Here is a 25,461-nt window from a genome sequence, read left to right as displayed (position 1 = left end):
TTAAACAATATGCGTTGATATCGCATATAAATCTTCTGATAAATCTTACAAAATCTTGAAAAAACAAGAGTTTTTGGCGTATTAATTAGAAACTTTTTTGTATCATTCTTTTATTTCTGGGACGCTCTATACTAGAAGATTAGTTCTTTATAACTGCGTATTTTATCTTAACCCAAACAAAATCTAGTTATTATTCAGATGTTGCCAATAAGCTAATTCTGATCTTAATAAATCCAAAAATAAACAGTTAAATCAAGTTTTGGATTACCTAATAACAGGAAATAAAATAAACCTAATAACAGGTTTATTTGCGAATTTAGGTCCGGCGTCATAGAACAGAACAACAGTACTCTTGGCGGTTGAAGATCAGTTCTTGCGAGCCTGTTGCGAGCACAAGAACACAACAAACAAATACAGTGGTTTGTCCTCTAAAGTTTGCAAAACTAGTCATTTAACAAGAATGTATATTAAGATTTTTCTATTCCTTTCCGTATTAAACATTTTTTTCTGTCGTCTAGAAGGACATAATGGAAATGAATTCGTTTTTTCTGTGCTTCAAACAATTAAAAAATCTCCGAATTGGTTTTCCTGGGGCAGTAAAACTTACTATGTAGGTACTGTCTTTAAGGTAAGATTAAAGTTTATTTATTTATTAGATTTATTCTAATAAGAGAATTTGTCAATTAATAATAAGTGTAATATATTGTAAGAAAGTTGGTGCAAAAGTAACGTGACATTAATAATTACAATTTGTGAGAGTGTTACAAGAAAAATGTCAGTGTACTTTTATCATAATTCAAGCAACAACAAAAATTTACTTGTATTATACCGGGTGATCAACTTTTGTGACAACTTTTGTATCTAATACTATAGTAGATGCCAAAAAAGTTATTTAAAAAATAGGAGTAGCTGCAAATATTTTAAAATTAGGTTAAAATTTTTAATTTTAAAATATACAAGGTGTTTCATAATACTGTACCGTATCAAAGATATATGTTTTTTTTATTGAAACAACATTCTGTATTTTATTTTAAATTTCAAATCATCTTCAGTTTCTCTTTCTCTCTCTCTTCAGTCCTGATCCCCGGAGGATCTCTGTCTCTGGTTATTTCTTTTAACTCATGCGTAGGTCTTTTGCATATTTCTGTAATTTTTTCGATCCATCTTGTCGGGAATCTTCCTCGTAATCTTTGACCTTCTACCTTTCCTTGGATAATAAGTCTTTCGATGTTTTCTGTGTGTGCTCTTATAACATGTCTAAAGTATTTTAATTGTTGCAGATCGACTTTGCTGAAGAGCCGTTTGTTGACCTTTAGTTCATTTAAAATTGAATTATTTGTGCTGTGGTCGGTCCACGGAATTCGTAATATTCTTCTCCAACAGAACACTTGAGTGGCGTCTATCTTTCTTCCGCTTGTCGTAGGGTCCAAAATTCACATCAGTATGTCCGTATTAAGCGGTTGATCAACTTAGTAGATATACTACGTATTTCTGAGCGCAACCCCTAAATCGCAACCCCTAAAATTGCAACCCCCGGTCGTAACTGCCAAACGGCTTAACGTAGGATGACGTACGAGGGGAAAGGGGATGAAAAATAGGGTTGAACGCAGTATGTGCCGTGCGCATCGGAGCATGCCAAAAGGGCATTACGTCATATCTTCGTTTCTATTGGTCCGATCGTGACTTACGAGGGTTCGTTGGAAAGGGGATGAAAAATGGGTTTGAACGCAGTATGTGCCGTGCGCTCAGAGCATGCCAAAAGGGCATTACGTCATATCTTCGTTTCTATTGGTCCGATCGTAACGTATGAGGGCTCGTTGGAACGGGGAGGAGACGGGAAATACGTTGAGACAAAAAACAAAGATAGCGGCATTGCCAAATGGGCGCTAGAACGTATCTTCGTTGCTAGTAGTCTGATTTTGACGTATGGGGTGTTAAATAAAAGCGTTGGTGACACAGACACACAGACAGAAGCCAACTGTTTGGCTTCTGTTAACGTTCAATATTAAGTGCCAATTCTTCTTCTTTTCCGTACAGTGCCTAAGAGAACGTGACGACGACGTAGGACGTGACAGTTATGTGACAGTCGACGCAGAACGTGAAATGGTGTGACATTCGACGCAGGACGTGACAGTTATCTGACAGTCGACGCAGAACGTGAAATGTCACGTGAATGACGTGACATTCGACGCAGGACATGACATTTATGTATCAGTCAACGCAAGTTGTCGCTTGACATAAAACATGACATTCTACATAGGGCATATTCAGTAGTAATATGAATCGTAGATACATTATATTGTATCTACGTTTCTATCAGTCCGATCATAACGTACGAGGGCTCGTTGGAACGAGGAGGACATATCGAATATGTTAACACAAAAAACAAAGACAAATACATTGCCAAAACGGCACTATAACGTATCTTCGTTGCTATTGGTCCGATCATGACGTACAAAGGGGTCGTTGGAAAGAGGAGAGAGTAGCGAATACGTTTACACAAAAACAAAGATGGCGGCATTGCCAAAACGGCACTAAGTTTGTAACGTCCAAACGGCTCAATGTACAAGAACGTACAAGGTATCGATGGAAAAGGGGAGGTGGAAAGGAATATGTTAAGACAAAAGGTAAACTCAAAGACAATGACAAAACGGCAATAAAGCATATCTCTGTTGTTATTGGTCAGATCGTGACGTGCGAGGTATCCTTAAAAAGGTAAGGGGCAACGAATACGTAGGCACAGAAAAAACATGGTGGCGCATTGCCAAAAGGACACTAAGCTTGAAACGGCTCAACGTACGACAACGTGCAAGATATCTATAGAAAGGGGAGAAGTCATCAAATACGTAGACATAGAAAAAAAAAACATGACGGAGATTTGCCAAAAGAACACTAAGCTCGTAACGTCTAAATGGCTCAACGTACAACACCGCGCAAGGTATCGAGGGAAAGGGGAGGTGGTAAAGAATATGTTAAGACAAAAAACAAATGCAAAGATTTTGCCAAAATGGCACTATATCGTATCTCTGTTGTTATTAGTCAGATTACTATGTGTAACACGTTAAATGAAAGAGGAGGAGGGGATATCGAATAGGTTAACACAAAAAACAAAAACAAAGACATTACCAAAACGGCATTACGTCATATCTCCGTTTTTATTGGTCCGATCATGACGTACGAAGGCTCGTTGGAAAGAGAAGGACATATCGAATATGTTATAACAAAAAACAAAGATAAAGACATTGTTAAAACGGCACTATATCGGATCTTCTTTGCTACTAATCGGACTGTAGCATAATAGGCGTTGAACGGAAGGAGAGTAGCCACTGGGGCTAACAGAGAAACAAACATGACAGCATAGCAAAAATGACGCTATATCATATATTGGATCTATTTTAAAGGGGATTTCCACATCTATTACATTTCATCATCTCGTCACGCCACCTGTCGGCTACATCCTTTAACTATGCCCAAACCATCTAGCACCTGTCACCTGTAGCCTATCGCTTCTCTTTCGAAACAATGTATAAAAGGCGAGGTGACGCTGTCAAATGATTAATCGAAGAACGTATACCATTCTTACAGTAAGAACAAACCAAGAAACATCATCTGTATAATCTTCTCCGATTGAGTACTACTATACACGGATCTCCACTTAATGTACAGAACTCATCGAAAAAAAGCCTCTCTCTCTCTCTCTCTTTCTCGAAACAATTCATATGTCATTGAAATGGATAAAACGTACAGCAGCGGCTATCGCTGGAAATTAAACGAATAGGAACGTATACCATTCTTAAAATATGACCAAACTAATAATCATCGACTATATAATCTTCTCCGACCGATCGTTACAATATACGAATCATCATAATTCAACAAGGTTCTAACCTCTACACACTAAACTCCCATGATTGATTATTACTACACATTAGGGTGTATCACAATAAATACTCAAATAATGAATTTTCGAAATTCAAACTTTCAAGTTGATAAAAAGTTGCCTCTTACATTACTCTTTCAGGAAAAAAAGTTTTGTTTTAATTAAAACATATTTAGGTCTCCCGGAATCGACTTAAACTTTAGAATTTTTTCTCAAAAACACGATTTTTCATCTTTTTTTTTTATTGAAAATTAAATTTTATATTTTTATTGTCAACTTAAAAAATATTAAGTACGTGATAACAGTGAACAATAAAAATTAGGATAATATCTGTAACTAAGAATAAAGTCACCCGGAATCTTTATGAAAATCTCAATTGTTACAACGAAAAATTAATATCTTCTCTTTATTATGATTAGGTGTTAAACCTGTTTGTTGCTTCTACTTAGGTTAGTAGGATTATTAGTATTCTATAACATAATTAATGAACAATAAATTACATATTTACTTATTTAAACTTTAGGATATTTTATGTTAAAACAATAAAGAACTGTTTTTGAGGTACGAAATTTATTAAAGAAATACAAAAGTTTACTTAAAGATTACAGATAAAAAGTTGACGAAGAAAAATCTTTAAAATAGTTCTTTATTTCATCTTGAAGGATGTTGGCTAAACAAATCCAGTTAACCTTCAAAGCCACAGGTATTGTACTGCTTCTTCGATCTGGAACCAAGGGAATTTGTTAGGGCGAGTGACAGATTGTAATTATAGTACTAATACTAAGTTATATATATATATATATATATATATATATATATATATATATATATATATATATATATATATATATATATATACCCGGTATTTAGGCGTTCGACGCGCTTCCGGTAGGGATCTATGGAGGAGTATCACCTAGCCGCAAGCCCTTATCTCTTGCCGTACTGCTCCACCATAGGCCGATCAGATACCAGCATATTCTAGACTAAGCCGCAGATTCATTTTAGAATTTTAAACTGCTGCGTTAGCCTTTTTGTTTTCTGTACACCGAGCCGGGGATTGAACTGACATCTCTCGCATTGAAGCGAAGGAGAAGCCAGCCGCCCAGCCCGCTTGGCTAATCCGATCGACACTAATACTAAGTTACTATTCAAAATAGAATGCGGTGATGTAATCCTAAATAAGTATGAAATAAATCTTACCTGTAATTTATTTTTGCAATACAGCTGTAGCAGATGTGTACTGTCGCTTAGTTTCAAACTTAGGAAGGTACTTTCTGTCCAATAATCTTGATCTTATAAAGCCTTCTCGTTCTTGAACGCCACAAATGTGCTTAGAAGCTGCAGTAACTTCCTTTACAACTCGTTCTACCGCTTGAGTGTGAAGTGGTATTTTGAACTCTTTTCTATCACTGCTTCCTGAATTAACAATCATCTCAATCTCTTCTTTGCTGAAGTCAGCTATAAGTGGTGGTTCTGTAACTGTGGTGGATTGCCAGTCAATGAGATCGATGTAAAAAATAACTTGTGGTGGTTTAAAGACTCGATGTGCCCTTGTTTCTCTCTGTCGAGCTTTTTCTATCCGTTTGCCTGCCAAAGCTCTTATATGTTTTCAAGAGTCAAACAACATCCCTAAAAGGATGTGTTCAGGATGAGCCATAAAGGCGTTTCTTTGCAAGGAAGACTGAGCCACAGCCTTCAGTTCACTGTCTAAAAACTTGGTGCACTGTACGATGAAGGTGTTGTGATGCGTGAATGATTTTAGGACGACATTTTATGGTAAACCATGAGGTAGCATAGACTTTCATGACGAACTCAGCAAGCTTTCTAAGTTGTGGGGTTGATTCAATAGTTGAAATATACAGACGTAAGATTCTATATGCTAATGTAAGCCACCGGGCCTGGGACAAGTTTAGGGGGTTTCTACTGGCCAACTCAGGGGGACATTCACCTTTGACTACAGCCTGACATATATCCCAAAGGTATTTCTGGTCCGTACTTAAGTATTTACTATCGACTTCTGGGAAGGTGCTATCTATTTTGTCATAATTAACAACCGGGAAGTCTTGGCAGTTGGTCAAACCTTTGCCTATTGGCCCACTGAATGATGTTGGTCCTGTGGTTGGACCGTCAAGAGCAACAAAAACTTTCCTCAGAGGCAATTCGTTTAAGTGCAACACAAATATTACTACTTGGACCGGATGTTTCAATGCGCGTTCAAGCAACAGAACTTCTCCTTGCGATGTTCCAGTATTCGTTGCCGTACCATCATATCCAAGCGCTTTGATATTTGAGTTATCAATGGAGTTATTACTCATGTAACTTAATATTGATGATACTATATCTTTCCCAGATCCACTGTTTGGAGTTACATGACCGAAATATACTGAACCTGGTTCCTCGACCAAAGATATGTGTTCTTCTTGTATGGTTTTACGGACAGATTTCCCACGTACAATTTCTTTGATTATGGTTTCATCCTTCCTGCCACCGAAGTAAAGAGCAATTATTTCGTTTGTGCAAGCTGAATTTAACTTTTTATTTAATACTTCGGCGGTACTTTAACCTTTCATGAAAAATCTTGGACTTGTCAATAACTGCGGCTTGGTTTTCTGGTGATATGACATTTACATCTTGTAGAAGAGCACTTGTTGTTTGAAATGCCTCTGTGATCACATGCCCTAGAAAACAATGACAGATTCACTGGCAGGCCTTGTTTTACTTTCACGCTTGGACTTTCAATTTTGTTTCTTAGAGGAGTTATTTTAGAACCTTGAACTTTTTCATCAGGCCTACTTGTGATAATAAAAAGTGATAATAATTTAAACAAAAGATCAGAAATTCAAAATCTAAGCAAAATTTATAATTATATTATTTCTTTATAATTTATGTATAAAACTTGTAAAATGTCACATTTTGATTTATTTTTCCATATATCTGTTACATTTTTTCAGACATATATCAATGGTGAATAAATCTTCTTCTTTTTTGTTACTAAACAAAAAAGAATTTATAAACAAAATATTATTTTTGGCAATATAATTGTCAAAAATAAAAATTTTAGGTTGGCATTTATGACATTGAGGCTTATTTGTAATTGGTCGCTATTTTAACTTATTTATAAATTCAATTGTTTTTGTGTTAAGGAAATGTTTTCAAAATTATACTAAAATTTCAGGGAAGCATTTATTATATTAGGACATTTTTATATTAATTCTTTTTGAGATGTATTAGCAGCAATTTTATTTACCAAACTAATTTTATTTGGTGAGTTAACAAAAATTTTTTTCTTTCTAGTTCAACTTTGTAAGATATTTTGTCTTTTTTAGCAGCTCTTGATAATAATTGTAAACATAATTGAAAGCTCGAGATAATAAATAGTTAACCAATAGCTCCTTTTATTGTATCCAACCCATCCAAAACATTTATATATTATATATGTATATACACACATGTCCAAAAGTTTGGAATGCGTATAAATAATGTATCTACGCCTATGGTGGTTTTAAAACTGTTGTTGATATTCATTCTAGAGCGTTTTTAAATGAAAATGGTAAAAAATTTGATTCGCTTTTGTATGATTTTGGTCACATTTGACTGGTTAGCGTATTTACGCATTATTTCAGTCTCTGTTTAAATTTTAATTGAGCCGTTTAAAAATGTCTAGAAACGTGATATCTCATTTTGACAGATCTAGAGTAATTGTTTGGTTACAACAGGGCTTGAGTCAAAGTTATATCGCGAATATTGTTGATGTTACTCAGAGTGCTGTATCGAAAATTAAAAAAAAATTCTAAGATACAAATGACATCAAGGATCGTCCCAGAAGTGGTAGAAGTCAATATACAACATCATCTCAAGACGGGCAAATAACATTGATAGCTCGCAGAAATCGTCTGGAATCTACAAGTGATATATCCAGAGAACTTTCTAGGCTTCAAATACTAAATATTTCACGCCAAACAATAACACGCAGACTAAATGCGGTAAATTTGTATAGTAGAAGACCGCTACGTGTTCCTAAACTAACCTACCAACACAAAATAGTAAGGTTGCAATGGGCTATAGAAATGGTGTATCATGGTCCTAACTGGAATACCGTGATGTTCTCTGATGGGTCAAAAATTGGCTTGCTATCTGATTCGCGAAGAACACTGGTTTGGAGGGCCCCAGAAAGACAAGCTCGACTAGAAACAGCCCAACCGCGTGTCCCATTTGAAGGTGGCAGTATTATGGTTTGGGGTGCTATTATGAGTGGTACACGGACGCCACTGTTGGTTCTGGAGAGAAGAGCCACTGGTGCTGTGTACATCGAAAAAGTTTTAAATCCTGTCGTACGTCTATTCCGAAGGGCAGTAGGTGATGAATTTGTGTTTATGCATGACAACGCACCTCCTCATCGAACAGCAGCAGTACACAATTTTCTGGAAGAAGAAGGAATCTACATTACAGTGGCCCTCGAATTCCCCCGACATGAAACTTATTGAACATGCTTGGGACATTCTCAAAACACGCATTAAGAAGCAAAACAATCCCCCTATTACACTTCGAGAACTAAAAGATGCTGCTCGTAAAGAATGGGAGAAAATTTCGCAAGCCCAGCTCGACCAGTTAATCGGCAGCATGCCAAATCGCCTACAGGCATGAATACAGACAAATGGAGGAAATACTAATTATTAGTTTTATTAAAAATTATTTTTTTCTATACTAAGTTATTTTTAAATGTAAGTTGTACATTGTAAGTTTTTCACTCCAAGAGAATAAATAATTTTTTTGCTTATCGTTTATCTGGTTTAAAGATTTATTTAGTATTGTTGAGAATTAAAACAAAATTATGTTTAACTATTCAGAAGAATTTATATATAAAAATCGATAAAAAGATGAAATATTCCAATATTCCAAACTTTTGGACATATGTGTAAATATATATATATATATATATATATATATATATATATATATATATATATATATATATATATATATATATAAATATATATATATATATATATATATATATATATATATATATAAATATATATATATATATATATATATGTATATATATATATATATATATATATATATATATATATTTATATACATATATAATACTCACTATAACACTCAGTGTCGAGTGACACTGAGGAGTAGGCAGATTGAGACCTCAGTGCCGAGAGACAGTTCTTGCAATATAGAACACGATACTGGTACGTCTCGAGTGAGGGGAGTAGGCAGATTGAGACCCCGAACTCGAACCGAACCGTATCACTCTTGATAATGGCTCCAAAATGGGTGCCGAAACGTCGAGTTTTAAATTCTCAACGCGGTTCTTCCCGAGAACTCAGTAATTTTCATATATATATATATATATATATATATATATATATATATATATATATATATATATATATATATATATATATATATATACAGATTGAACGAATTTAAAACGGAACATACGAAATCAATGTATTTCGGCTCAACTCCGCTCTAGGTGGTTGGCCAACAAAAGGTTGTCAAATAATTATATTATAAAAATCCAATACTTCAGCGGGCTGCTGGATTCGGAACTCATTAAAGAACAAGTCAAAACTCCACCCAAATAGGTTGCCTAGAATCACTGAAAAAACTAGACTAAATAAGCAGTTATTATGCTGTCAAACCACTTATCGCTTCCTTATAGTCCAAGAGATAGAGCCGAAATTTTGAACTGATCAGTAATATGACATTTCTCTATTGGAATATATTCATTGTAACTTAGTTAAGACTTTGCCTTACTGGCGGACGCCCCTCGTGGTACAGGGGGTGGCTATACAGGGATGAAGTTGTCATTTTTTTCGGAAAAATTAACGATCAATAATATGGCTGAAAATTTGCCCAGAGTAAGATTTTGGTATAACTAGACGAAATCTCAAAGGGCGGACGCAAGAGTAGATACATAAGGTGTGGGGGACAGGGGTGAAATTGCAATTTTTTGGGGAAAAATTAATGATAAGTAATATGTCCGCCATTTTCATGGCTCATTATTTAGCCCCTAAAAACTTTAAATCCAAAAGGGCGGATAGCTGGGTTGGTACAGAGAGCCACAAAACGGGGTCAAATGTACCACTTGCCTGCGCATTTTAGGTCTCGGTAACAATTTTCAAACTGATTTTATTATGATATTTTTATACCGATTGATTTGAAAATTTGTATGCTCACATCTGTTACTATTCTGAGAAGCGTCAAGTAGAGTTTTCCTCAAAATTTTCCAAAAAAATTTCCGTAAATGAAAATTTTCGTAATTTTTTGAGTTAAAATCTAATTTGTAGAATCCTTTCGATTTTCTGTAAGTTATACCATGATTTGTTTTCCAAAAATATTCAAACGATTTTTCCGATAAGAAAAAAAATTTAGAAAACCTTTTCCAAAACATTTGATAAAACTCTACGTCATCGTCTGAATCTTTTATAGAATATTTTGTAGTTTTAAAATGATATTATGATAATGTTTTTTTTTTCAAACTAAAGTCATATTTACTTTACAAATCAAATTTTTTTCTTAAATATAAATATTTTACGAATTAATTTTTAATTGAATAAATGTTTGATATTTGATATTTTATTAAATTAAAGTAATTTTATAACGTTAACTATTAAATATTTTTGGTATAACAAATAGTAATTTTCCTTTTTTTTTATTACAATAAAAAGGTTTTTAAATTTATATTGCATAAATAATGATTGTTCAGATATAAGAAAAATTTAATTTATTATTACATTAATAATCAATTACAAAATATATTATTTCTATTTATCAATAGGTAAAATTCAATGTGTGGAATTCCTTTAACATTTTACAAATAATTATTAATAAAAATTAATTTAATAATGGAATTATCAATTTTTTAAGTTTTGAAATTTACTTTGTAGATATTTTCAATATTTTTTTTAACTTTCAAATTGATTGAATTTTTTTTCATTAGTTAATTATAATTTTACAAATTCTGTTTGGACATTAATTTTGCATCATTATTATTTTAAAATATTAAAATAATAATGATGCGCGTTCATTTAGATCAGTAATTCTAGACGCATGCGCTAAATGTAATAAGTATCAAGATGCTTTTATTCAACTTGGTGAAACTGACTTCGATTGTAATGAAGTTTTTGAAACCTTAGAAACTTTCATATGTCACTTATATGGAACAGGACTGACGAGAACAATTCCAAAAAGAAAAGTAAACGATGTCAGAGTTTCACTATTTAACCGGCAGTATAAGTTGCATGATGTGAACGAGCCTTAAAAAAAAACTAAAAAATTTCGATGCTTCAAGCTTACCACCATGTCAAGATGAATTACACCAACATCTACTGCAAGCTCATTATATTTCAAATATTTGGACAAATGCTCATAAAAAAGTACCAACAGAATTGATTGTTGAAGAACATGGTTGGGGGTTTGAAGATGAAACATATAAATTCAAATGATTTAGTGGACCTCAGATGCCAGAATCAGTTCGAGGTAGTAATTGAAAATGAAGCAGATAATGAATGTGATATTATTGAAAGTGAAAGTGACGAAGATGATGAATGTGATGACATCAATGAGAGTGAGAAAAATGACGAAATTTTTAAAGTTTTTCTAATTTTTTTTCTTATCGGAAAAATCGTTTGAAAATTTTTGGAAAAAAATCATGGTATAACTGACAGAAAATCGAAAGGATTCTACAAATTAGATTTTACCTCAAAAAATTACGAAAATTTTCATTTACGGAAATTTTTTTGGAAAATTTTGAGGAAAACTCTACTTGACGCTTTTCAGAATAGTAACAGAAGTGAGCATACAAATTTTCAAATTAATCGGTATAAAAATATTATGATAAAATCAGTTTGAAAATTGTTACCAAGACCTAAAATGCGCAGGCAAGTGATACATTTAACCCCGTTTTATGGCTCTCTGTACCAACCCAGCTGTCCGCCCTTTTATATTTAGAGTTTTTAGGGGCTAAATAATGAGCCATGAAAATGGCGGACATATTACTTATCGTTAATTTTGTCCCAAAAAATTGCAACCTCACCCCTGTCCGCCACCCCTTATGTATCCACTCTCGCGTCCGCCCTTTGGGATTTCGTCTAGTTATACCAAGATCTTACTCTGGGCAAATGTTCAGCCATATTATCGATCGTTAATTTTTCCGAAAAAAATGACAACTTCATCCCTGTATAGCCACCCCCTGTACCACGAGGGGCGTCCGCCTGTAAGTCAAAGTCTTAACCCAGTTACAATGAATATATTCCAATAGAGAAATGTCATATTACTGATCAGTTCAAAATTTCGGCTGTATCTCTCCGACTATTAGCCAAGCTCCTCTTTCCTTTAAAGGAGACAGATAGTTGAACGATATTTTATACAATGTCTATCACCGGGTATGGATTTATTTTTGTCCAAGTTTTATATTGGTCCACTATTTCAACTGCAGTTCAAACAGACATATATTAAATTGTATGTTCCGTTTTAAATTGGTTCAATCTGTATATATATATATATATATATATATATATATATATATATATATATATATATATGTATATATATATATATATATATATTTATATGTGTATATATATATATATATGTATATTTACATATATATATATATATATATATATATATATATATATATATATATATATATATATATATATATTGATATGATATAGGAGAAAGAAAAATAGTGATTAGAAAATAATTTATAAGTTACACATTAGATAATATTAGATATTTGGTTATTTTAATAAGTTATATACTAGAGAATTTAATAAAAATATATTTATGTGAGGGCATTTTTAAGAAATTAGCATATAATAATTGTAAAAAGTTGTAGTTTAATGTTGTAAATATATTTAAGTGAGCCATGTGCATAGGCAACCAACTATACATACTCTCCAAGTGTCATTTTAAGAATTTTTACGAATATAAGTGGGATTATAGTTGTTTAAAATGTGTAGTTTATTAAATTAGAATGTTAAGTTACTAATTTAATTATATATTCTGATCTGAAAAGCCTAAATGTAAACAAAATTATCAATAGAACATTAACGAATTCTCTAGAATGCAGAATTTGACCATTGTTTACGGTCGAACATTCTCGAAATAATGGTTATGTCTGTGGAACGAACATATATTTTTTTCGAGAACATCCATATAGAAGTAATAGAACAAATGGAACATGATCTCTTACCAGATGATTCTAGAACATCCAAAAAGATATAAATACCCGTGATTTGGATTCAAGATGGCAGTTTATTATGAAAGTTAGTAGAAGATAGACTCATTAAGTTAGTGAAGTCAATTGTTCAGAATTTTCAAGATAGTGCAGTCAGAAAAGTTTTAGTAAGAAAGTAGGTCCAGTCCATTCAGTTACAAATAGTCCAATTGTTTAATATAGTGAGTTAAATGAAGATTAAAAATTATGCATATATTTTAATGCACATTTATAATTATACACAAATAATTATTGAAGATTAAAAAAGTAATAGTATAAATCAACTTATAATAATTGTATATTGGTATATTGAAAAGAAGAATAAATATAAATGCTGTTTTGCTGGTTTGCTTGGTGATTTATAAATGCTGGTGAAGAAAAATATATCTTAAATTGGTAGAAGCTGATAATTGGAAAAAGTAATTTCACAAAAACAAGGATAACCGAAGTACGAAGACATTCAGTGGTGATTAGAATCTATATAGTGGAAAGCAGTTCATTTAGGCATTCAGTGAAAGAAAGGTACAAAATTTTATTAATATAATTTAGTTAGTGTCATAACAGTTTCAATTTTGAAGATAGTTTGTTTAAATTTTACATTGTCTATAGAATTTAATTAGTTTTATAAGAATATCAATTAAAAGATAGTGTATTTTAAATTTACATTGGCTAGGTTAGATATATATATATATATATATATATATATATATATATATATATATGTGTGTTTCATAATAGTTATAATAAAGATAATTTAAAAAAGGACTTACAAACTAATTCTTTGAGAACCACGATAAAAACCCTATATTATTAAAAATACTCATTGCTCATCATTCACAAACAAACAACACATCATAACAATTTGGCACCCAACGCGGTGGCTCTCTATTTAAAAGAATTAGTTTGGGAAGATAAGTGCTCTCATATAATTAAATTAATTATCAGTAGAAAGAAAAAAGTATAGATTTTAATTTTAATTATATTTGAACAAGTAAAGTCTCAAAATGTCTCAAGGAAAGAAAGGTACAAGAAGCAAAAAGAATGAAGAAGATGTGGAAGTAGAAACACAACCTATACAAGAGGAGAGTTTAGTTCAAGTTCCACAAGATACTGCAGAAATGAATCCAGAAAGAGAGGAAAATGTCAATATGGCAGCTTTGATGTCATTAATGATGCAGATGAACAAGACAATGGAAGAGAATTCAAAAGAAATCAAAGAAGACATGAAAAAAATGGAACAGAAAATGGAAGAGAATACGAAAAAAATGGAAGAGAATTCAAAAGAAATCAAAGAAGACATAAAAAAATTGGAAGAGAATTCAAAAACAGTCAAAGAAGACATGAAAAAAATGGAACAGAAATTGGAAGAGAATTATAGAAAATTAGAAAAGAAAATAGAAGATAATAATAATAAAATTGTAAAACAAATGGATAAAAAACTTGAAGCTGCAGAGAAAAAAGTAGCAAATGAAATAAAAAGTATACGGAATGACTACAAGAAAAGGATAGACAATGAGAGGACAGAAGTAAAGAGGATTATTCAAGATAATAAGATAGATATAGAACAGAAAATAGAGTTGCAGAAATGTAACTTAGAAGTAAAAATTAATGAAGACAGGAGAAACACAGAAGAAAAATTAGACGATATACAACAAAATATCCAAATAAATTGTAATCAAATAAGAAATGTGGAACAGAGAATAGATGATATTTCACAAATGAGAGACATAGGGAGACCTTACTTAAATTTAACAAATGAGACTGGGATTAAATTCTCTGGTAATATAAAAAATTTGCATCCTAGAGTATACATAAATAGTTTAAAACATAAATTAAGATTTGTGAATAATATTAATGATATTAAAGATTATATTAGAATGACATTAAATGACAATGCAGCAACTTGGTTTGCTAGTATTGAAAATGATTTAGATAATTTTCAAACATTTGAAAATAAATTTTTAAATTATTATTGGGGTGAATTAGAGCAAGCAAAGTTTAGAGAAATTCTATATTTTGGAAAGTATAATCACAATTTAAAATCAAATATGGTAGATTATGCATTGAAACTGATAACAGTTGCAAAATATTTAGAGCCACCACTTAGAGAGGATGAAACAGTCTTAAATGTATCTAGACATTTTGATGCTGATGTTGTGCAAACCGTAACTGTACAAAATATTCAAACAATAGATAGTTTTATTAATTTTATTCAAAGAATACAAAGAGGCAATATGACAAGTAATAATAACAACAGAAAAAACAATAATAACTTTCAATATAATAAAAATGATAATCAACAATATAGACAATCATATAATAATTATAGATATGGTAATAATTTACAAAATTTTAATAATAATAACAGTAATTATAATAGACAACATTTTAATAACAGTACTAATAATAATAGACAAGATTTTAATAATCGAAGAAATACAGAGCGACCTAACTATAACAGACAGGTAAATTGTGTACAAAGGAATAGGAGCTGCGAAGACAGGGAACGAAATAGTACAAGGCAAGAAAATGTGAGTAAAAGTCATAGTAGGGAAAGACATAGGACATCAGATCCAAGTGGTCAGATACAATCTGACAATTCTAATAATCAAAATTTTGTTCAGTAAACTTTCTGAATTACAAGTTAGGCCATTGCTATTATGAAAAACCTTCTGAATTTATTTCTTTAGATGAAGATAAAATTATTGAATCTATTAATTTAATTTATATAAATGCTTTGGCCAAAAATAAAATGATTAAGATTATGATAGATACTGGTTCAGAAAGTACTTTAGTCTCGGAGAATTTTATTGTTAATACATTAAAACTATCAGATATAATGAAGATTCCAAAAATTAAAATTGTTGGTGCAAATAATAAGAAGTTGGGTGAAATTGATAAACTAGCCAATTTTAAAATTAATATTCTTAATAAAGAAATTAATATGCAAGGATTTATTGTCAAGGATTTATGTGTTGATATATTAATGGGAAATGATGAATTGGAAAAGAAGAAAGTAAAGATAGATTTTGAAGAAAAAATGGTAACTTTGGAAGGGCAAATAATTAAATTTATGCAGAAAGATGAGGTGGAAGAAGGAATAAGAGTTGATAGGATATTATTAAAAGAAAATAATGATGTTTATGAAGAAGAAATGTATTTTGATGATAGGGAAATGTCCCAAAAGAATGTAAAGAATAATTATTGTAGTGAATATTTAAGGAATGGAAATTTTAAGCAGATGGATGCCTACGAGGTGGAGTGCGTAAAATTGGAAGCAAGGAATAATGAGTACATAATGAAGAATAATTTTATTTGTAAAGAAGAAGATGTGATAAAAGTTAATTGCCCTGAAGAATATAAATCAATAGTCGTTTCCATATTGCAGCAATACAAGGGACTTGTCAATAAAGAAAATAGAATTGCACAAAATTATATCCATAGTATAAAAGTTAAAAAAGAAAAAGATTTTAAAACAAAATCATACCCAATACCATATAAATACAGAGAAGAAGTAAACAGAACGATTAATAATATGTTAGAAGATGGAATCATTGAGAAGGCAGATACACGTTTCATAAACCCAATAGTAGTAGTACGTAAAAGATCAGGTGAAATCAGGTTATGTTTGGATGCAAGGAATATTAACAAGATCACTGAAAAGCAATTTGAAGCACCAATGAGTATAGATGGAATACTAGGAAGAATTACAGGAATGTCATTTTTCACTAAAATTGATTTACAGCATAGCTTTTGGTTAATACCTCTAGAAAGAAAAAGTAGACAGTATACAGGATTTCAGATAGATGGAGTAGTATATCAATTCAAAGTAGTACCATTTGGACTTCAATCATCTTGCAGTGCTCTATGTAGATGTCTTCGTGATATTTTGGATCAATATGAACATTTTGTAATTCACTATATTGATGATAACTTAATTTTTTCTAAAACGGCTGAAGATCATGAGAAACACCTAAAAATTATAATAAATAGATTAGACAAAAATGGACTAAAAATAAATCAAGAAAAATGTACATTTTTTCAAAAAGAGGTATTATATCTAGGTTATAAACTTAACACTAAGGGAATCGAAATGGATCCAGAACGGACACAAGTCATTCAGGAATATAAAACACCACACAATTTAAGAACTTTAAGAGGATTCATTGGAATAATTAATTATTATAAAAGGATGATACCAGATCTAAGTATAAAAGAAATTCCATTACTTGAACTACTAAAAAAAGGTGTAAAATGGAGATGGGATCAGAGAAGAGAACTAGCATTCCAAGAAATCAAAAACATTTTTCTGTCAAATTTAAAAATATACTATCCAGACTACACAAAGCCATTCATATTAAGAACAGATGCATCCATAGAGAGATTATCAGGGGTATTATTACAAATACATGATGGGGTCGAATACCCAATACAATTCATTTCAAGAATTACAAAGCCACATGAAAAGGGTTACTCAGTTTCAGAATTAGAACTAGCAAGTATAATACACTGTGTCACAAAATTAAGATTTTATTTGTTGGGTAATGAATTTACAATAGAAACAGATCACCAAGCTTTAACATCTATATTAAATAACAAATATGGAAACAGTAGAATACATCGGTGGAGTCTAATACTTAGTGAATACTGCTTTGAAATCAAATACATTTCTGGAAAATCCAATATAGTGGCAGATGCTTTATCAAGGTTAGAAAATACACCACAAAAAGGGCAGCGAACAATAAAAATTGGATTAAATCAATTAGTAGAAAGTACTGGATTATATTCTAAAGAAGAAATTATAAGAGATCAGATCAATTTGAGTGAAAAACAAAAACTCCTTAAGAAAGATGGAGTTTATTATAAAATAATAAATGGCATAGAAGTATATGTAATAACTAGAACTTTAGCAAAGAAAATATTGAAAAATTTACATAACAATTATATGCATATTGGTTCAAGAAAGCTATGGATGCTATTTAGGGACAATTATTTTGCAAAGAATGACATAAGTATAGCAAAAGAAATTACTACCCAATGCCCAATATGTCAACTAAACAAAGAAAAGAATTTCAAAAACCAGAACACATATAAATCTAATGTTGTATATGAAAAACTAAATACAGTTTCCATGGATTTTATTTCAAATTTAGTTCTCAGTCCAACAGGAAAAAAGCATATACTAGTGATAGTTGATTTATATACAAAATTTATTAAACTATATCCTTGCTCCAGAACAAATGTTAAAACATTAAAATTATATATTATTCAATTTTTCGAAGAAATAGGACCATTTAGAAATTGCATAATAGATAATGCTACATATTTTAACAACCAAAAATTTCGGACATTTTGCGAGAAAAAGGGAATCAACATTCATTTTACAAGTATCAGACATCCTCAGGCAAATCCTGCAGAAAGATATATTAAAGAAGTTATAAAATATTTAAGGATACTGTTCCAAAATCAACATGAAACTTGGCAGCAACATATACCACAAGTAGAATATTTTTTAAATAATACACATAATTTGAATACAGAGGAAGTACCAGAATATTTAATGTTTGGCCATATAGGAAACAGAAAGTGGATTAGTGAATATAATCAGGATATGTTAGAACAAGTAATGCAGAAAGTGAATAACCGAATTAGGAGGAAAGCTGAAAAATATATCAGAAGACAAAATCGAAATATAAAAAAACCAATCACATTTCAAAAAGGAGACCTAGTGTTAATTCGTTCACTTAGAAAAAGTAATGTTAAAGAAAACCGTTGTAAGAAATTACAACCAATGTTTGAAGGTCCATATACAATTGAAAATCAGAATGGACTAAATAGTTATGTGTTAATAGATGCAGAGAACAGACTAAGAGGCATGTTTCATATCAACATTTTTCAATATCATGAAGAGATTGAATAATGTATTCTATACCTTTAACACAAATATAACAACACTAACAGCTTACTGATATATCCATTTTATTCAATAGACTTGATTTGTTAGATAGATGGCAGATTTCATTGTTGTGAATAAATTTGACATCATACTTGTTGGATTTTGTACATATGGAAATTGTTTGGTACCCTAAAAATCATAATTTGGGGTTAGATACAGAATTGATTGTGTAAATGTCTTTATAAAAGTGTAAAACTTACCAATTTATATGGATGAAAGCCTGTTGAATGGAAATAATTCCTAGATTTGTATCTTAACATCCATTGTAAAATGTAAACACAATACAACAATACACAAACTTTATTTGACATGACAGTTTGACATAGACAGCGAACAGGGATGTATTTAACACATTTTAAATAAAAAAAAATTGATTTATTAAATTTAATAAGGTATGAGAAAATTAATATTTAAAAAAATAATAAGTAAATTATTTATTTTAAATATTATTTTGGGGTATTGATATGATATAGGAGAAAGAAAAACAGTGATTAGAAATTAATTTATAAGTTACACATTAGATAATATTAGATATTTGGTTATTTTAATAAGTTATATACTAGAGAATTTAATAAAAATATATTTATGTGAGGGCATTTTTAAGAAATTAGCATATAATAATTGTAAAAAGTTGTAGTTTAATGTTGTAAATATATTTAAGTGAGCCATGTGCATAGGCAACCAACTATACATACTCTCCAAGTGTCATTTTAAGAATTTTTACGAATATAAGTGGGATTATAGTTGTTTAAAATGTGTAGTTTATTAAATTAGAATGTTAAGTTACTAATTTAATTATATATTCTGATCTGAAAAGCCTAAATGTAAACAAAATTATCAATAGAACATTAACGAATTCTCCAGAATGCAGAATTTGACCATTGTTTACGGTCGAACATTCTCGAAATAATGGTTATGTCTGTGGAACGAACATATATTTTTTTCGAGAACATCCATATAGAAGTAATAGAACAAATGGAACATGATCTCTTACCAGATGATTCTAGAACATCCAAAAAGATATAAATACCCGTGATTTGGATTCAAGATGGCAGTTTATTATGAAAGTTAGTAGAAGATAGACTCATTAAGTTAGTGAAGTCAATTGTTCAGAATTTTCAAGATAGTGCAGTCAGAAAAGTTTTAGTAAGAAAGTAGGTCCAGTCCATTCAGTTACAAATAGTCCAATTGTTTAATATAGTGAGTTAAATGAAGATTAAAAATTATGCATATATTTTAATGCACATTTATAATTATACACAAATAATTATTGAAGATTAAAAAAGTAATAGTATAAATCAACTTATAATAATTGGATATTGGTATATTGAAAAGAAGAATAAATATAAATGCTGTTTTGCTGGTTTGCTTGGTGATTTATAAATGCTGGTGAAGAAAAATATATCTTAAATTGGTAGAAGCTGATAATTGGAAAAAGTAATTTCACAAAAACAAGGATAACCGAAGTACGAAGACATTCAGTGGTGATTAGAATCTATATAGTGGAAAGCAGTTCATTTAGGCATTCAGTGAAAGAAAGGTACAAAATTTTGTTAATATAATTTAGTTAGTGTCATAACAATTTCAATTTTGAAGATAGTTTGTTTAAATTTTACATTGTCTATAGAATTTAATTAGTTTTATAAGAATATCAATTAAAAGATAGTGTATTTTAAATTTACATTGGCTAGGTTAGATATATATATATTATATATATATATATATATATATATATATATATATATATATATATATCTACGGCATAAAGTGGACTCCGCCCATGTTAAAATTCAGGTTCAAGTGAGCTCCGTGGTCAAGTGGCCACCGATATACGGAGCTCACTTGACCATTCCATAATATTGGCTCTGTCGATTCGTCAACATGTATAGTTTCACAATTTTTAAAAATTTTGTGGAGCCCCTAAGTACCCCTGTATCATGAATGTATATCGCTTAGTTCACGTGTATATATTATAGGGGTCGTTCAGATCTTGTTCCGTGTATATTGGAACCATACGTATATCGGTTTAAGTAAGCTCTGATAGTTTGGCAACTATGGGATTAAGCCGTTTATTTCCAGCGTATGTTCTAAACGGTTCATATAGACTCCTTACTTTTGTTATCATTCATACGTATTACAGTATGTAACAGATATGTGTACTACCAAATACCTGTTTTTGGTAGGTACGTGCTTTTCTAAAAATAGATTTATAGATACAAAAGGATTTCATTACCAAGTTGGATGTGTTTTTTCATATGCGAAAATTTTCTAATGTATTTTGTTAACGTGAGTATGTCTTTATACGTTTTATTTAAGAATCCGGTTAATAAGAACTTCTTTTATTTCATCCATTGTTTCATGATATCTTATATACAGCTTTTTTATTATTTTAATTCTTCTATTTTATTATTTTATTTTTTTCTGAATTCTATTTCTTATTATTCTATTTTTTAATTCTGGATAGAAGGTTATCTCAAAATAAATTTTTAAGTGCTAAAATAGATATTTTTTTGTTAAAATGGGTAGTAGTGCACAAAAAAGGGAAGAATGCTTAATTTTTCTAACATGAATTATACCACTTCACCAATATTACATATTTCTGAATGTTTTATCTCGTATTTAGGAGTAATATGTAATTAATATAAGTGGAGTTAGTGTCAAATTTGCAATGATCTTTATAAGTAATAGCTTACTGACTGTACTTTACATGTTCAGTTCACATAAATAAACCTTGTCCCTTCAAAAAGAGCGATTTGAACGGTAAAGTTAACTAAGAAAGTGCGATAAGTCTTGTACCACCCCACATGCACACAAGTTAACCGGTGTTTGCAGGCAAGAGTCCTCCTGGCAGATTTAAGGAAGATAACTACCATAAGGAAGTTCCGTTCGAGGGATCAGATGGAGAGGAGCAGCTTATTTTTGTTTGTATATCTTGCAGATGTGTTGATATAGCCAGTTTTTCCTTGATTCTAGTCATAAAATGGGCTGGTATTCGTGGAGTGGATGTCACGAATCTGGACTTTATTTTTTTTTGCTCTCTAGCTACTTATCTTCGGATATTAGGTGGATTGATAGCTACGATATTGTAGAGCTTATGTATGGATGTGAGTCTTAATATTCCCTGAATTTGGCTGACTAATTTATAACTAAATATTTTATAAGTTATTTAAATAACTATTTATAAGCGGCATTTAGATTAACAAATACCACTCCTCATACCTGATATTTTTTGTACTTCTCTTCGCTGTGTTGGGCAAGATTTAGTATTTGTGACATATATGATCTAACCTGTCATATATAGCCACTTTTGTCTTTTAATTTGAGTTTTTCTTCTATTATCGGTTTATATTAAGGATCATGTACAGAAGTATTCTGTATAGCTGACAAAATAAATAGATATATTGGCCGATAGCTTTTGTGGTCGTTGGAGTTTTTGCCAGGTTTAAGCAAGGCAACAACTTTGTCTTTGCTTTGCTTGTCTAAAGACTTTGAATATTAGCCATTGTTGTATTTTTAGTTCCAATTTTATAGTTAGTCTTGTGCTCAGATCCTCAGCCAGGAGCCGTAATATTGTTCATTATATACGTGGATAGCGGATCCAAGCTCAACATCGTTAAAAGGTTCTCTCAGCTGACTGGTTTTGTTTTCTCTCATTATAAGTTTTTCTTTGCTTCTTTGCCTGCATTTAATATGTAATTTTCAGCGATTAGCTTAATACCAAATACCATAGGATTGGCCATCTACGTGCTTCCTGCATTTTGTTAAGCGCAAATGTAAAGTGGAGTGTCTTTATCTCTAGATATACTCTTAATATTTATACACATAATTAGAATAGTTGGTCCTAAAAAGGACCAATTTGACAAAAAACATTTTGAACGGGTGATTTAAGAATTAACGATTACTTAATTATTCATTACCCAGGGTACGCCCGATTGCGGTGGTCTTATTAGTACCTACTTTAATTTTCGTGAACGCTTCTACTTTAAACTTCATAAAAAATGACTAATCTTTCACTTTTCTGTTACTGTTATTTTAAGACGATATTTCGAGTCAGATTTGTATAGTAATAACTATAGTCAATATATAGTCTCTATAAGTAAATGAGTTTGTGGTATCGGTTACAACTCATATATATTGATAATGAGGAAATAAACAGGTTAAAATAGGTGTAGAAAATTTTACCTACATATATCGGCACCATTGTTCAGGAGATGGGTTTATCCCAGAGATCAAAGGTTACATACTTTTACAGGCGTATTCTAGGTTCTATTTATATATTTTTATTACTAAAAAAGTGTATTTATAATAAAGGCCTTAAGCTATCTGTAGATTCCATGAATATTAGAATCTATGGAAATTAGCAAATTAAAAAATACAGACATAATTCTGAATGACCAACTTGAGACAAACAGTTATCCCCTCCTCAACTTATTCAGTTACAAAATATGACGTGTAAACGCATACCTGTTTAATTGTTAGATAAAATGAATTTCCATCAAGTAACGGTCGAATCTATCACTTACTAAAAGAGTACGAAAAGACCTGCTTAGGCTTTAGAGTATGGGTACTTTAGTACAAAGTACCCTTTGCTTTTGCCAATTGCTTTGTCACTTTCTCAGCGATGGGTCTCTCTTTTGCTCATCAATAATGTTCCCGCTCGATATAGTTATTCTAAGATATTCAGATTTCACTATATGCTCTACATTTGGCTTTATCTCCTATTAATTTACAACTACGACGAAATCTTTATAATATATCTGATGCATTGATATTAAAGTGGAGTAGAATACTTGGTAGATAATATTTATTTGTTTTGAGTATACTTATTTTACGACCTAGTACATAAAAAAATAAATACTTGTGTGCTCAGTGCTTTCTCAGTCTGTAAAACATAAACATGCTTCCATATTAGATTATACATTTATTAAGAATGTCCACTCTCTGAATTGAAGTTTTTATCTTAAAATATGACTGTGTCCCACAATCTTTCACAAAAGTTATTCTTTTCTGAAATTTTCTGAATAAGGTTCAATAGGTTTTTATATTTTGTTTTAAGTTTTAATCTTTAAATCGAAGTTCATTTTTTGAAAAACTATAAACATGTGACAACAAATTGCTATATGAACGGCGTTGTGCATCACTAGACCCAGCCCCAATTTCTTAAATTGTGGATTATGGCGCTTTCTGGTGGAAAAGAGGAACAACAGGATAACATCAGATGTAGACCAAACAAAAGAAATTAGGACACGCATTGAAATAGCACGTGCATTATTTTTCAAACTTTAAAAGTTTCTTTGTTTTCGGGATATAAAGTTAGAGCCTGAGAATGCTTCGATGTTACGTGTTCTCTACTTTTCTTTATGGCTTGGAAGCGTGAACACTAAAACAAGTCCATCTGAATAAGTTGGCCGCATTTGAATTTTGGTGTTACAGAAGAATCCTACGAATATCATGGATTCAAAGAATGTCAAACGTGGAAGTAACTAGAATGATAGGAAATGGGGCGAAAATATTATTAACTATCAAAAGACGAAAACTTGAGTACTTAGGACATGTGATGAGAGTGCAAAAATACGCATTATTACAACTTATTATGCAAGGCAAAATCCGAGGAAAGCGAAATGTGGGAAGACGAAGAATATTCTGGCTTAAAAACTTAAGGGAATGGTTTGAATGCGGTAGTGCAGAACTTTATAGAGCGGCAGTCAACAGAGTCCGTATAGCCATGATGATTTCCAACCTTCGATAGAAGATGGAACTTAAAGAAGAAGATAGAAAAAGGCATAAACTATCTACGTAATAAATCCCATTAACCTGTTAGTAACGAATAACCAGATATATTTAAAAAGATTAAGTACCTTTCTTTTTATTTTGGATTTTGAATTTTGCATAACTAGAGCAAGCGACTAATTTTTGTGTATTAGTTTTGGACCAAGCGCCTCTTGTGAGCGTTTTAATGATTGTAAATCGAATATTTGGCAACATATGTACATAAACGTGGTTAACAATGGTGACGTTGGCAACTTGTTGAGGCGTTTAGGTTAAGAAGTAGTGGCAGTTATTGCTTAAATTTTTCTATAATAGTCACATTACAGAAGAGCTAACACAGAAAGAGAATACTTAACAAAAGACATAACATTAAGTAAAATGTATGAATTGTATATTGAAGAAGCAGACAATGATCTTGTTAAATTTTCGTTTTACAAAAAAATGTTTTTAACACGATTTAATCTTCAAAGAAAAAAGTTGAAAAAAGATACTTGTAGTAGATGTGATTGTTTCGAATTAGAAATTAAAAATTGCGCAGATAACGAACAATTAAGAGTTAAAAAAAGAAAAAATGTGCACTTAGAAGAAAGAAAGCTAGACATGAAGATA

General features: G+C 31.0%; 1 protein-coding gene across 1 annotated transcript in view; it reads left to right on the top strand.

The window, feature by feature from the left end:
* The first annotated feature begins 315 nt into the window (after window positions 1-315).
* Window positions 316-25,461, top strand: part of LOC140447443 (C-type lectin mosGCTL-7-like) — a 49,970-nt gene continuing 24,824 nt past the window's right edge. Inside the window, exon 1 of the mRNA XM_072540091.1 lies at window positions 316-628. Coding sequence (XP_072396192.1) covers window positions 461-628 — 168 coding nt within the window. The 5' untranslated portion in view covers window positions 316-460. The remainder of the gene's footprint in view (window positions 629-25,461) is intronic.

This window comes from Diabrotica undecimpunctata, chromosome 8 (assembly GCF_040954645.1).
Source record: "Diabrotica undecimpunctata isolate CICGRU chromosome 8, icDiaUnde3, whole genome shotgun sequence".
Taxonomy (NCBI): Eukaryota; Metazoa; Arthropoda; class Insecta; order Coleoptera; family Chrysomelidae; genus Diabrotica; species Diabrotica undecimpunctata.
Note: the sequence above shows the minus strand (reverse complement) of the source record. Positions and strands in the feature narration are given on the sequence as shown.